The 16,379-nt window shown below is 34.5% G+C and overlaps 1 protein-coding gene across 1 annotated transcript in view; it reads right to left on the bottom strand.

The window, feature by feature from the left end:
• Window positions 1-5,137: 5,137 nt before the first annotated feature.
• The window catches only part of SYCP2 (synaptonemal complex protein 2), a 29,103-nt gene continuing 17,861 nt past the window's right edge, over window positions 5,138-16,379 (bottom strand). Inside the window, 15 exon segments of the mRNA XM_009326872.1 lie at window positions 5,138-5,212; window positions 5,576-5,632; window positions 6,074-6,152; window positions 6,490-6,548; window positions 7,320-7,419; window positions 7,501-7,595; window positions 8,267-8,394; window positions 8,711-8,872; window positions 9,447-9,537; window positions 10,301-10,466; window positions 11,147-11,411; window positions 11,850-12,036; window positions 12,852-13,031; window positions 14,727-14,791; window positions 15,191-15,365. Coding sequence (XP_009325147.1) covers window positions 5,138-5,212; window positions 5,576-5,632; window positions 6,074-6,152; window positions 6,490-6,548; window positions 7,320-7,419; window positions 7,501-7,595; window positions 8,267-8,394; window positions 8,711-8,872; window positions 9,447-9,537; window positions 10,301-10,466; window positions 11,147-11,411; window positions 11,850-12,036; window positions 12,852-13,031; window positions 14,727-14,791; window positions 15,191-15,365 — 1,884 coding nt within the window.

Below are 16,379 nucleotides of genomic sequence, written 5' to 3' on the forward strand. Positions count from 1 at the left end.
GTCCAGGATACCTTGATGTTTATGTGAAAGAAGGACTCTGCAGATGAAGTCTCTGCAGCACTTACGTACAGCACGAAACACCAGAGATGTACTTCGCTCTGAAGTCAGAAGAGCGATGGCCTGTGGAGTGGGACGATCTGCTGAAAAAGACTGAAGTAAAGCTACTTGAAAGAACCTACTACTCTCCTTTAACACTTGTTTTAAACTGTTTTGCAGTCTATCTTGGAAAAGGAGATGTTGTGCATGTACAGGCTTTACCATTCCAAGGCCTCTGACATAAATGGACATGACACACTGTCATTCAGTATTATGTTGACCAGACATTTTGAACTTACCACAATTAGTTTGTAAAACACTTAAGTTCATGTTCTAAAAACTAATTTAATGTATTATAATTTCATTCTTTTTTATATAATGTCTAACAGAATCACAGCTGCAAGCATTTTTGATTCCTGTTACTTTTGTTGTTTAATTAAATGACTACTTATTGCAGGAAATGAATACGTTTCCTAAAGCTCTTTTTTTTTTCCCAGGGACAGTTGGGAAGGGAAGAGATTACTATTATTATGCATCAGATCGTATCGCTTCTTTATCAACACAGAGTCTTCAAAAGGATGATCTTAACTAAGGCTTTCCATCTTGTTTCCACAAGATATTCCTATCGAGGTTTTGGACCAGGTCCTAACCAGCGTAACATGATTGTCATTCTACACTAGTTATGGTTCTGGCCCTCTAAAGAATGACAATTAAGTTCACTGTTATTCAAAATTACTAAATTGGAGAACCACAGATGGAAATGTAACTACGTACTTTGATGTTTAGCAAACAAATGATTTTAATGCTTTCTTGACAGTAAGAAGAAAAAAGTTACTAAATGCTAATAACAAAGCAAATAGAACTGGTTGAGAAAAATGTAGAGCCAGACATTTTAATAATGCTTGACACCAGGAAGCATCTGAGAATTCTACTCAAAATACTACTAAAAGGAAAAACTTAGGAAAAAAAAAAAAATATACACTGATAGCTAGAAAGCATGCCTGACGAGACAGCAACAAAATGGCACGTACGCTCACAAGACAAAAATTTCTCTGCAAAAGTCTTAAATGCTATCCTTTTAGGAAGTCGTTCAATGTTAAAAACTTGAAAAAGGCGCTCTCGATCTTGTAGCTTCATTGAGATGATCTCCGTGAAGTGTGAAAATAATAAAGAAAATACGGTCTGTAAAATTGTTTGTAGAGACTACTACTAAATTGCTGCAAGATGGTGAATAGAATCAATGCAAACAGTGGATGGATTAACTTTCAATCCTCTGCTGCTGTTCAGCGTGGGGATGAAATAACAAATACAGTGCTATTCTTTGGATAAACTAACACTTAAGAACGGAAGGTAAGAATATACAGTGCAACACTTAAAATATACGTCAGTAAGGGCAATGCTAGAAGAAACTGAGGAATTGTGGGAGATGTGGTGCCCAGGACCAATGAAGCTTGCTAGCTTCGATGTAGCTAGCTGTAATTCTGTACAACTTTTTAAATGTTTGACTTATGTCACTATCAGTTGAAACTGGAATTACCCAATTACTTGATCCAAAGATTATTTTTTCCTATTTATTGCAGTTTTATAACTTGCTGGCTTTTCACAGAAATACGTAACATTATAACTAGCCTTTTAACATACTGTTAATTGTATTTATCAATCATTTTAATTTTATTGTTAATAAAATACCATTAATTCTAAACAACAATATAAAGATAGTCCAGGTGTAATATACAAAAAGGGTAAACAGAAAGGAGAGAAAAGTTTCTTCAGCAGAAGAACCATTTTTAGTTTGAGAACAGTAGATGACCCACTGTTAACTACAAACTTGGCTAATAACCCATGAAAGTAACACTCCTATTTAGCAGCGATGCATACTTTCACTGGTAGTAAAAATATTGTCTAAAACACATTAAAATGATGTTGAAAAATATAATAAGCAGAAAAATATTTTGAAGGTAACTTAGAGCAGCTTTTTAAGTTTCAAACAATGCCTATGAGCTGTATTACTAATGCGACCTAACCATCTTGTAGTTACGCAGCAATATGCTTCGCTTCTCCCCTTGTTCTCAGGTGTCCTTCCATCACAAGCATCCCAGCCTTTTTTCTGCTTCGGCCTGGTAAGAGACAGAAAGTTGCGACTACTTCAGAGCCACACGCGATCACTGTCAGGTAACTACTGTCAGCTTACTGGTGGACAAGTCTGTCAAGTTGTTTGAGGATTGCGTGCATTCACTGGGCCGTCTATTGTGCGCGGTTACTGTTGGAACTTAGGATGGCATCCACTGAAGGCGTGTTTAGCCTGGGGAGGCTATTCGCCTTGTGCCGCTTCTTCCCAATGGAAAAAGGAGACAGGCCTGCAGCGCGCAATTCCTCTACCGCTTCATTCAGGTGTCTGCTTTGAATGACCTCTGGGGTTTCCCATCCACAAACTGAAAACAACCCAAAAAACCGCAATGTCCCTATGCTGAACTTTGCCTTGTGAATACTCCCTTGCGATATGCTTCACCGTTTTACATTAGTTAAATTTTATTGTACCTGCTCAACGTTTTTAGAAGTTAATGGGGTGGGATAAAGACCGATAGGTGGACAGTAAAATCTCATACTTGTATTTTATCATGAGTTCTCACTAAACATAGCAGTTGTATTATTTTTCCAATATGCACTCACTGTAAGAAAAGAATTTGGGCCTTGCACTGCACTTTTTAAAACCTTGTACAGTTAAGAGAAAAATACTGTTTAATAGACAGATAAAATTCAATTAGACCAGTAAAGAAAAAGTTTAACATCTCATGAGGTCCATCTAGTGGAGATGACAGTGATCACAGGCTCAAAAAAAAAAAAAAACCCACAAAAATCAGAAGCTCAGAAAAATTAGAAAAGCATTACGAACACTTACATAGATGGGATGAGTGGACCAAATTATTTTACTGACAATTTCCATATAATAATTTCCAGAGACAACACAGCCTTATGTTTTTAAAATTAATTCATAAGAAATATATTTTATTTACAACTATTTGTTTACAATAAACCATTTCTCATCAATTAATTTAAGAACACCAGTCCCTCTGCATTCTACTCTCAGTGCACACTGGATAGAAATCTATCACATCTACTTCTGATCTAAGAAGTTGTTTTTTAAAGATGGTATTTTCAATAAGGATAAAAGCAATCTTTTTCATGAAGTCATAGATTAATTTAGGTTGGTAAGTAAACTTCAGGAAATGGTTACTCTCAGAAATAATGAAGGATAAATCAAAGATAGATGAAGTACCTGCAGGACAGACAGATTGCCTGGGCAAGCCAACAAAGAGCTAACAAAAGGAAACTGGTTAAGTATCACCAAAGATGCAGACAGCGGTGAGGTTCAGCAAGGAACTTCTACTGGGTAAATATTTTGCAAAAATGATTAGTGGGTTTGAAGGAAGTCAAATCAACATGAGACCTAAAAAACAGCCAACCACTTAAAATGATGGAAGCCAGTCTATTAGACTTAGCAATATAGCTGCATTCAGAACTAGCTGAAATGTAAATAAGAGTTTGAGAGATATAGACTGAGTGGTTTCAGTAACATATGAGAAAAAAATTAAAGAACACTACTGTAAGTAAAGGTCTCTGTGTTGGTAATAAAAGCAGTACTGGGAATGTAGAAAGGAAACAGGAAAAACAGAAGAGTTCAGAGGGTAGAGGGGATAATGGAAGAAATGACAGAGAAGCGTGTATGATGTTAAAGACAACCAAAGGACAAAATAAGAGCTATAATAGAAGGTGAAATAAGGGCTATAAGGTAATTAAGTTGTGAAGAGCTGTTACCCCAAAACTGGCTAATATATTCTTGAGACCTCTGCGGTCGTAACATCAGCTACAGACGAGCATGTACCCTCTTCAGCCTTGCTCCAGAAGCTGCGAAGTTGTGTTAGCGTGGTGCTGAGTGAGCTCAGGCTCCCGAGATGCTGGGAGTGTTAATCTGGAGTCAGTTCCATGGTAAAGAGGCAGCTCTGCATGTGGTAACATAGACAAGCTCCAAGACATGCATGTTCTATGAGTTGTTCTCTACATCTGTTACTCCTTGATCAGCTGTAAGTTTTTAATCCTCATTTTTTTAAGAGAACTTAAATGAAAAATATTAAAGGTGTTGTTCTGAGCCTGAAAAGTTTACAGTATATACGTGCAGGACTGCAAGTTAAAAAAGAGTAAAAGGTTGCTAAGGAACTATAAAGTGCAAGGTAGTTTTTTGTTTAAAAGCAAATTAAGAGAAGTATTAGCTTAGAAGTTGCACATCATAAATATTCAGAAGAAACCTTCTAGTTGATAGATGGCAACAAAGGAGAAGTGTAAATTATGACTCACTGGTCATTTTCTTAGGAAGTCTTCTGAAATCTAAGTATACGGAATAGATTGTATTAGTATGCAGGATATATTTCAGAGCTACAGATAGCAGACGCTCTTGCTATCTGTTGTCTTACATGAAATTTGTGCAGTGTAATTTTTACTTGACTGATGTGTAAGTATGTATTACTGATTTAAATCAAAATAGTAATAACATCATTTTGTAAAAAAAAAGACAGACAATACATTTTTCTTGAAATATTTAATACAACTATTTGCAACGGAGTTCAACCACAAGTGTTCAGAGTTTTATTTTCTCTTAGAAACTCCTATTGAAGTTTACCACTACAGACAAATAGGACTGAGATCAAAACAGGCTATTTGACCCCTAAATAATTTCTGACTGTATTCTGGATCAGAGAAGAGGGGTATTCTGTACACACAGACCCAAAACATAGATTCAAAGTAAAATTCGAAGTGATTTCTCTGAAAGTCAGTTAAATAACCTATAAAAATTGTTAAAGACTTCTTAAAAAATAGCGTGTGCTAAAAATCCAAAGATTTACATATTGCATTTTAGCAGATTCAGTAAAATAATCCAAATCTCACATATAAAAGAAGTCTTATCCACAAAGATTTTAATATTATTAAGGAAAATACGCTTTCATTACAATAGTTTCCTTGAGTGTAAAAAAAAAAAGTTGTCAAATTTTACATTATAGGAGCTTGTTTATATTCACCTTGAATTTCAGGAAGGTATCTGAAAATATTACTTCAGAATTCTATCTTCTGATTGAAACAATGTCTGCAATCCTCTGCGAACATTACACAGTTCTTCTTCTTGCTGTGCAAAAAGCATTACATTTATCACATACTTGAAATAAAAATCTTCCCTTTTTTTTTTTTTTAAGAAGTATTGTAATTCGGGTGCATAGTATATGCTGCTTTTAAAATATCAAATATGATACTTTTCTTTTCCACGTCAACATTCAACATATTAAGACTCAGAACTAAACAGTATATCCACACCTACCTGCTGCTTTTATCACCCAGATAAGGTTTGAAGTATAACATGCCAGTGATACTTGGATTCTGATTCATTTTTATTTTTGATAGGGGACTAGAAATTACAATTTTTAGTAATTTAGTGTTCAAACAGCTATACTTAAGCAATAATTAAAAATGAGGACAAGATAACTTCATTTACCATTTCTTTAAGAAGTTTCTCTTGGAGTCCTTTTATGTCTTCTTTCATCAGGTGCATCTATAAAAAGATACTGAATGCATCTTCTCTGCTCACAATTGGCAACCCATTTTCAAGACGACAATTACATCCCTAAATGATTTGTAACTGAGAGATACAGGTGCACATGCATCCACCTGCCTAAGGAAAGGGACGCGTGTTTTAAATTTGTTCTTTCTTGGATGATTAACACGGGTAGACAAAGCCACAGAATACAGAATAAATCTTGCAGCAGTTTTCTGGATAATTGCACACACCTCCTAATGGGTGAAATCTAGCCCTAAAACACTGAATGTTGTTACATTTTCGGACAATGAAAAACTACAAAAATACTTATGTGCCATTAATACAATGCTGAGGATAAAGACTTTCTTTGGAAAAAAAGTCAATACTGGTATCTGTTGGTAAAATTAAAGAATTAAAAATCATTAAAAACAAAAAAGAAACAAAAGTTCATCATACCTCTGAAGTAAAAATATGTTCTTCATAGTCAACAGTATGGTAGATGTTCTTTTCAAATGAAGTTTTAAGAATCTGAATTCTAGAGAAATGAAAGGCAGTTCAAATAGCTTTACTACATATGAACTTTCCACACACATCATGAATACATCCCATTATTTGTAGTCTATTTGTACTTAAAAGCATGGATAAATATTACCATCATTGTTACTACTGGAATAGTCCAGCAGGTATGTAGAGAAATTTAGATGGAGAATAATTACATTTTTCCTGTAACGTAACATTTTAATCTCATTTTCTCATCTATCATCTCTATTTTATGGAGGAGAGAAATTGCGTAGAGAATAGTAGTTGGCCTAACTTCTACCTCAAATGAACAGAACACAAATCTCTACCCGGGATTAATGAAGCCTACTAACCTCTGTTGCTCATTTTTCATGTATGTACTAAAAGTATATGTATGTTTTTTCCAAAAGGTCTGGAAAGAAAAATATTAATAGATGATAATCAGTAGGAACTAATATTTTCTGAACTAAAACTAACTGCTATCTAATACGAATAAAATAACCTACAACTACAGACTCAGCACAGAATGGGTAGGAGTTACACAGTCAACCACAGAAGCTTGAAAAAAAGTAATAAGCTTAGCTGGCAGGATGGGGCACTTCAGGAATTCTATTTTCATGGAACCAGTTTCACCACAAATCTGTTCTGCTTAACAGTTTCAAAACGATGAAAAAGAACATGCATAGCATTTTAATCAGACTTTCCATATAACTTAAGCCATGCCTTCAGAGTAAAAGAAAAACATGAATATAGTCTTGTGTTTATATGAATATTTTTATATTGATTTTTACATTACAGGAAGTAGCAGACCCATAATGTCAACTGGCTCGTCGTAGGACACGCAGCACGTCAGGTTCAAATGCCTATGTGCTGTTCCTGAAACACAGGCCAGCTGAAAAAGAGGCTCATGAAGTGGGGTAAATGGCCCATTAAAAGTAGTAGTAGTAGTAGTAGTTTACTCTAGGAAGGAAAACATATAGTGGTGATCTAGAAATTCTAAGAGCATAGCATTAGCCAATCCTAACACCCCAAATTCATTATTTGAAGTTTGACTCAACTTTAAGCAAAATGATAAAGGCTTTTTAAATCAAAATTAATGATCTAAAGTTAAAGATGATATGAATAATCTATGGATTCCATAAGAATTTGCTTTTCTCCATGATCAAGCAATTAAAATACAAACCGAGAATTCTTTTTCCATGTTTTTCAGGGACTGAGAATCTTTTTCAAAATTCTCAAGTTCCTCAAGGAGAGCAAAATGAAATTTGTCCAGCTGCCTGATCCTACCAAAACAAAATGAGTTACTTTTAGAAGGTATTCATTGCATTTTAAGGGTATTTTAAAATAAATCTTTCGTTACAGACCTGCATTCATGAAGCTGGTAACTCATTGTTGTCAAATGCTCATGAGCAGTTCTTAATGATTGCTTAGTAAAATGATCCATTTTCCGTGAGCGGCTCTATGAGGATGATTTAACATTAAATTCAGATTATTTTCACTTTAGGAAAAAATCCTGTAGTATGTTTAGTACTGTAATTGCTTGGTATCACAGATCATACTGAGCAAACCCCCCTTTTTTTTTTTTTTTAATTACCTCCCTATCCTTTAAGGAAAAGCCTTCTGTTAATGAAATGTAAATAAACACGGGTTTATGTTTTTGATAAAATTCTACCTAACTTAATTAGAAGTACATTATCTGAAAAACGTATTTCCTCAAAATAGAGAAAATACACGTGGAATGAATGATGTGTGCTTACAGCTGTCTTAGATGAACACATGCATTATTCAGGCTCATGTTTGCCTTTTTGCAAATAAATTTCATTCATGGGTTTGATAATTCGAAAAAAATCAAAATGCAGTACGCTCATTACTTTAGATACATAAGCTTGTTTTGAAACAGACAGGATAAAAAAATAAAACAGACCTGGGAAAGAAAATCATTGGAGACTTAGGTACATAAAGGAATTGAAAAAGGCACAAAAGGAAACTTGAATTCTGTCATTTCTTGAAGTTCTATGCACATAGCTATTTTCATGTCCTTTTAAGCAAATTCTGTGGTGTAAGACAAGCTATCATGCATATGCACATGTACCCACACAGACAACTAATATTGTGTATGAAATGTCTTGCCTCAATTTTCTTAGTAAATTCTTTTTGGAGCTTCTGACATATACTGATAGTTGAACAACCAGGTTCCCAGATTTCCCCATCCAAAACAGACAGATCATTTACAGATACAGTAGATGTGCTTTCAGACACTGAAGAGAAGTAAAAAAAGATAATGTCACAATTCAGTATGAAAAAGTATCCTATCAGAAGTTACAACAAGGCCTAGAACAGCTTTTGTTATATATAGACTAATTTCACCAATTAGATGGCCGAGACCAGTTTCTATTTTCATATCAATTTTCTGACTTTTTAAATGGATATAGTCTCTAAATATTTAGCATTTCTTCTTATTTCTTTTTTAAACATGTAAAATGCTTTTTTATTATATTATCTTTTCTTGTTAAAATTTTGTTATGTTATTTTAAACTTTTGCACAACTAGAGTCAATTTCACTCCATAACTAACCTCTGTAAGCAACAGCATCATCTGTTTTAAATAATTTTCTAGGCTGTAACTTTGTTCTTCTGTTTCCTTTCTTTTCCTCCTCTTTGCTTGTTTCTACTTCATCAGAATTGCTTTCTGTATCACTGTGGTACCTTCGTTTGAGAAATGTCTGTATAGTCGGTCCTTTAATAAACATGAAAACAATGGTTAATTTTAGGATTATTTAGAACAATGACATGGGAGGATAAAGAAGAGTTTATTGACCCTTTGGATCCAAACTCTAGGAGTACGTGCCTTGGCTTTAAAGCTTGAGAACTATCTAAAAATCAATAAGCATTACATTTATGGAGAGCATGTTCAATAGATATGAGAACTTGATGTAAATGAACAACAGGATTTCAATGGAACACAGAACTCTGACCCATGCAAGACTCGCTCATTAAGGAAATTCACCCTAAGCCCTCTTTTCCTGATAATACCATTATCCCCACTTTTTTTCCAGTATCAGTGGGAATGCTTCTAACTCTTTCAGAGTGCAACTAACTCTTTACAGTAACTCCACTTTGGAGCCAAATTTTTGGGGTTTTTGGGGGTAATTAGAACAGCAGAGAAAATGAGAAAGAGTAAAAATACTGAAAATATATGAAAGAAAACAAGATTAGAAGACTTGGGCCATATTTTTAGGCCAAATAAACATTTTTCTTAACCTTTATGGAGACACATAGAAAGTCTTTTGCTTTAAATTAAATGTTTGTACCTGACTCATGTACAGGGCCAGAAGGTTCTTCACTCCAAGACTGTACTTTACTTCCACTGGAAACAGACAATGGGGATGGTGGTACACAATCCTATAAGAAAAGTCACTGATTAGCTTCCGGATCAAAGCCCTTCTAGAAGGTCTCCATCAGAAATCCACATTTATGTTGCTTTTTATTAAACTAGGGACATGAACACAACTACAGTAAGAAAAAAAAAAAAAAAAAAATCACTGCATGAATTACTACTAGGTCTCACTAGATGAAATAATAAACAAATTATTCACCACGTTAATAATTAATGATAGCAATAAGTCAAATGACCAATAAGGTCTAACTGTTTCTTGCAATAGGACACAAACAAAATTATTTCTTGAAGGAGTCATTAGTGGTTTTTTCACCAGAAAAAGTACTTCCAAGAAGTGGTTTGAAGGTATACAACAGTTTTTATTTGCCAATGCTACAACAGTTGTTATATTGAGTAGTACGTTAATGCTAAAACTATGAGAGCACTTTTTCACCTCAAGAATTTTTCCATGCAGATGTCACAATTCTTTAATTTGTGAAAAATTGTTAATTTTTTATTGAAAAAAATCAAGAAGAGAAATATTTACTCCCTGTTATTTTTTTAAGATATTAATTATAACTGATCTTGTTGGGATACATTTCCCTAATTTATCTCAAATATTTAAAAATTAACTAGTAGGATTCTCCAAGCAGGTCACAAGTAAACATTATATGTAGCATTTAACATTAAGAAAGTTGCATTTCCCTTAAACCTCACCATCTGTAAAGTAGATAAAATAGACGAAAAGCTGCAGCTCTCTTCTGAAGAGCAAAGGATTTAGTAACATACCTCTTCTTTACTTTTGGTGATAGGTTTAGCGATATCTTGTAGTTTTCCTTTAATAGAAAGTGTGTCTGAAAAGCAATGTCTGAAACTTGAATCTTCATTATTATCACGTGTTTCAGATACAGATCCCTTTGCACATTTTCCACTGACGGTTTTATATGTCGTTAAGCTGAGCTACACATTAACAAAAAAATCATTATTGAAAGGAGATGTACAAAAGCATAAAACAGTTGGCAGCTGAATGGAACAATGTCAGTTAAAATAATTTGTTGTGGTTTAACCCGGCAGGCAGCTAAACACCACACAGCCTTTTGCTCACTCCCCCCTCCACAGTGGGGTAGGGGAGAGAATCGGAAAAAAAAAAAGTAAAATTCGTGGGTTGAGATAAAGACAGTTTAATAGGACAGAAAAGGAAGGGAATAATAATAATAACAATAATGATAAAAGAATATACAAAATAAGTGATGCACAGTGCAGTTGCTCACCACCTGCCCACTGATGCTCAGCCAGTTCCTGAGCAGTGGTCAACCCCTCCCCCGGCCAGCTTTCCCCCAGTTTCTGTACTGAGCATGACGCCCCATGGTATGGAATGTCCCTTTGGCCCGTTGGGGTCAGCTGTCCTGGCTGTGCCCCCTCCCAGCTTCTTGTGCACCTCCAGCCTTCTCAGTCGGTAGAGCATGGGAAGCTGAAAAGGCCTTGACTAGTGTAAGCACTGCTCAGCAACAACTAAAACATCGGTGTGTTATCAACATTATTCTCATCCTAAATCCAAAACACAGCGCTGCACCAGCTACGAGGAAGAAAATTAACTCTATCCCAGCCGAAACCAGGACATAATTGTAGAGTAACTTTAATATTCTTACCAAAGATGCTTCAGTTAAAGCTGGTGAGAAACTTTTATTTCCAAATGTTAACTTTTTAACAGTCATCTCAGGGGACTGATTTAGACATATACTTTGAATATTCATTTTTTGTGGATAGAAATTATTGGGAGAGATTCCTTTCTCAAAATTTAACATTTCCCTTTTTTCTAGTGTTGAGTCCTGCAGAACAGGTGATCTTTCACTATAAATATGCTCTTGAGTAACATCTCCTTCTGATATTCTTTCAGCACCTAGAAAACAGTTACTTAACTGTCAGCATGAAAAGTGAAAGGAAAAAAAGGTAAGTTAAAGCCCCATATTGCTTACTGTTCAATTCTAGGTATTTGCAAGTCTCAGATGTGTGGAATTTTACTTTAAGTGCTGGCATACAACTTGCCACACTTGCACTTTTTGCACTCTCCACACTATTTTACTGGTTACCAGATTCATTCTAACACTTAGGTGTTGCACTTCTAAATTAGGCTGATGTCAAATAACTGTACCAACCTATAAAACCGTTAGTGAAATATTAATACACTTCCTTAAATTATGTGCTACACATTGAATTAGGGGATATCTCTTATTTTAAAAGCATGAAATAAATGTAAAATTGTACTACTGTGATAGTCCTCATGTAACCTCCAACTGTTGATACAGTATTGCTATAAATTACAAGTCAAAATACCTACACCTCATTGTCTCAAGAGACGCAGGACTCTCGGATGAAGGCATTTCAATTTCCTTTTGTTCTGCAGAGTTCTTTGATTTAATAAATGCTTTATGTACATAGTTAGCTACTTTCTTTGGCTCCGTAGATACAATATTCTGGAGTTCCTTTTGCTGATTATCATGCTTGTTTTCCCCATTCATATGTTTCTATTAAAATACAAAGTTCATCTAAACATTATTTGTAAACATATGGAAGTGTATATATATGCAGGTAAAGAACATATTATCTATATGTACCATTGAACAAGCAGAAGGTCCAAAAAGGAACATCATTAGAAGTACTCAAATTCATAAGGATATCCGGTGTTCTAATATCAATAAGCATTGAATTTGTTTAATTCAGCACCCAAATTTCTATTCTTACGGACTTCTTAACTATTGGAGGCAATTACCGATGCTTCAGGATTTAATCAATGAAGTTTACAGACCTACCTATATATATACACATTGAAATGTCATACTAAAAGAATGAAAATGTTTTAGCATGCAACATCATTGCTTAATTTACTAAAAATACTATTTGGATATTCAGCAAATGTATTGATATACCCTCTATCAAGTCAGCATTTTCTATTGTACACAGAATAGTCATAGCATTCTCAAAATCACATTATCTAAAAGAACAAAATTTGGCTCACTAAAACCTCTCATTTAATAGACATTTTCAAAATATCATTAAGTTTTTAAAATAAAGGACACAGTAGTTCTTTGCAGCAGAATAAATTTCATAAATAGAAACTGAAAAACTATTAGGACTAAGAAGATTATTTAGGACTGATTTTCTTAGCAGCTAAATACTCATAATTAAAAAAGGGCAGTACTAGAAATAATAAATAAAATTCAGTTCAACTTGCTCATTTTGGGCACTTAAAACGCAGGAGTACTAAGTACAAAGTAGACCAGCGTTTATGTTGAAAAATATGGCAGAAGTGGATTTTTAAGAATAAAGTGCAACTGTATACCTGCATTTTTGGTTTCTCCTCCTTAGAGGTGCACGCTGAAGATTTCGTTTCACTCTCTGACTCTGAACTGGAAGGCTCTTTGTAATTTTTTGCTAATGCTGCTCTTCGAGGTCGTTTTTGTCTGGTGGTTTGTTCTATCGTTTCACCAGTTCTTGAATTCAGTTTTTTACATTCATTTATCTTTGGAAGAATAAAAACATCTTCAAGTTATATCAGAATGTTTAATAAATAAATAAGAATAAATAGCAGGTAACTTGGTTTAATTACCTGAAATCCATTATTTCAAAACAACTGAAAAAGCTTAACTTTACCAAAGCTCAGAAAGTCCAACCATCAGTCTAGTAAGCATTTTGGGAAGAGAATTTTCACTGTAGATAGGGCACAGTGCAGTCAGGAATGTAAGAGTCAAAAAAGTGAACAGGCAAAATAATTGCCATTTTTGAACTACAGCAAAGCTGAAGTGGGTTTCTAAAGCTTGCTCTCTGAAAGATGTGCACATTTACATTAGACTGTAACTGGTTTGAAATAGAACAAAACCAAAAGCCTGCGTAGTGAGCAGGAACCAGTATCCTTGATCATCGCCTCTGAACTGATTACCTTAACCACTAGACTAGAATCAGGTTTCCTTTCTATCTGTCCCCCTTCTACTTCGTAACTACTGCCACTCTCTCTACACAGCAGTCAATGTTCAGAAATAGAGCAAAGCATGTTCTCACTGAAAGTATCCCAGGGACCTGACATTAGAAGGTATGTAAAATGTAGAGTGCAACGCTTCTCAAACTAGGAGAGATTAGAATTCTTGCCTCCTACTCTCCTGAAAAGTGCTCTATGCAAAACGTACACTTTCCTAGCCTCTTCATCTCCAGGGTCAAGTCTATTACTGACTTCCTGGGCTTCAGATGCGCTCCATCTAAGACTATGCGGTAGTGGAACCCTACCTCCTCAAAGTAGGCACTTTGAACTTGCTTGGGTAGATCTGGGGAATTTCACTACTAAAAAAGGACACGTTAGAAAGTAGACCAGTTCAACATTGGGCAGTTGAAACCCTCCTCAGTTCTGAAGCCCTGTTCAGAACTGAAGCCCTCTTCATTTTGATTTACGTGGACTAGACGTCACCATCAATACCTACATATGGTGATCATATTTTCATATGCATGGTTTACACTGAGTGCATGTATGTAGCTTTAAGCTACTAACATTAAATAGATTTGAATAATTATCTTACAGTCTGAGAGACCAAAGAGTAGTCTGGAGGGGACAGGGGAAGGTTTTGAGGTTTTTTGGTGGTTTTTTTTGGTTTTGGTTTTTCAACTGTGGCTTACAAACATCTACAAGCACCTTCTATTAACATGTTCATAATCACTTATAATTTATTATACTCCCAACTTTAATACGCTTACAATATTTTGCAATTATTACTCTTTCTTAACATCTATACCATTTTTGTTTTTGCAGTTTCACTATGTTACATATATTCATTTAAAGAAATTATGAACTCAAAGGTATTAAAATTCAGTTAAGCACATTAGACACGTGAAAACCCTCGCTGAAAAGCTAATGGCATATTCAATGGAGTAGATGGCTATTAAGCAGTAAATAGACATAATCAATAATTTTAAGTAATAAAATTTACAAAAGCATCGATGTATAATAATCATTCTAACTCATAGCTAGTATTGTGCCTGAAATACCAGCTAAATACTACATAAAAAAGAATATAATACGTGAAAAGAACAAACTGTATTTAACAAATGATCTTGAAATAAGCATGAAGAAATGGCATATATTTATGAAAAATTATTTTAAAACACTTTCTGTACTGAGTTAAGACATTTTGAATATGTATTACAAGTCTAGTTGCAAATTTACATTTACCTTTTTCTTATTTGCATTTTTGCTTTTACGTTTATCCACGCGGCAAGCAGGTTCAGAGAATTTATCTGCTGTTACAATACATAAAGTTAGAAAAATCAGCAAAATATTCAAATGTTTGACACTTAGAGTTTTAGCTGTAAAATCACAGAATCACTTTTAAGCCCGAAAACTTACTGATTCAGTAAACTGCTTTCAGCACATTATTTTAAAAGCCAAAGGTTTTTTTTGTCGATAACAACCTTTGCCTGTCCCATCCTCCAATAATTTTTCCACGTTAAAATACAGACTTTTTGGAAATTAACCTTTATAAATGACTAGAACTAACTTGAAAATTCCTTATGCTTGGAAATAAGACAACAAAAACATATTGTATGTGCAACACAGGACATTATGTGCTTGTGCAGTTAATATCTATGGACAAACTTATTGCAGCATTCTTAAGAAATATGAAAAAAGTTTCTTACTTTTGTCTGTGCTTATTGGTTTCCCTAAGTTTTTATTTCTACTGTAATCGATTAACTGGGCTTTAGATTTTCTGTTTGATTCTTGTAGCCAACTAATGTCTGTCTTGCTGTCATCACCTCTGTATTCTGTGTCTGTGTCACTAAAGAGATGCTTCTTGGTTTGATTTTTTCTAGCCTACAACAAACAAAAACGTTCTTAAGTTATTGATTTAATTTTAATATACCTTTCACTTACATAATTGGTATTTAAGGGCAGGAAGACAAGGTATACTGATCCACAAAAATCTGAGCCTTACTTTTTTTCTTCCTTTCACTTCAGTGCTAGTTTTACTGTCATCTGCGTTCCTTAATTAGAAAAAGAAAAAACACCTTTAAACAATACATTTAAAAATACTTGTTCTAAATCTTTCTACTATTCATGTGATATGCAGATTAAGGATTCAAACAAATGCACCTACTTCTGTTTTCACATCCATTTTGGACATATCTGTTCACCGTAAACCCTAAAGGATGTGCTTATTTGCTAATGATCAGTAAGAACACACAGTAACAATATGTCCCTTTGCAGGCTGATCATTAAACAAAAAACTACCCCCCTCTCTTCAGAGTTTATATCCCGGTAGTACTCCATGAAGAGAACTAAAGCTGTTTTCTTCATGAAACACATTCGTTCCTTTTGAGCATCTTCCCAAAGGAAAATCATGAAACAGCCTAGGAGACCACAGCCGCTACGTCTATTGCTTGAAAAAACAACACAGTCAAGATATTATTGTCATGCATACGTTCCCTGGATTTTCACAGTGGAATGCCTGAGAATGCAGACAGTACTATTCTTGATGATAATCAGCAGACTAGGACACAATATAACATCCCTACCCTTTTTTGTTTGGATCTGTATGAACACTCAGCTCAGTAACATGCAATTCTTGGATCTAAAAGTGTAAATAAATAAGAAACAAATGAAGGTTTTAATTTGTTATACGATTTAAACAAAATTAAACAGGCCATCAGACAGTAACAGCTAAAGGCTTGTTTGCTCAGTTTTTATACTCAGCAATTAACTTATGATGATTAATTTCTATCTTAGAAATTATTTAAGAACAGAGCTGATAGTTAAAACCAGCTAGAACTGATTGAAGCTTTCAATATCTCAAACTAATGCATTGGTTTCCATCCACTTGCTTCATTC

The sequence above is a fragment of the Pygoscelis adeliae genome, unplaced genomic scaffold, assembly GCF_000699105.1.
Source record: "Pygoscelis adeliae isolate BGI_AS28 unplaced genomic scaffold, ASM69910v1 Scaffold286, whole genome shotgun sequence".
In the NCBI taxonomy this organism is placed as follows: domain Eukaryota; kingdom Metazoa; phylum Chordata; class Aves; order Sphenisciformes; family Spheniscidae; genus Pygoscelis; species Pygoscelis adeliae.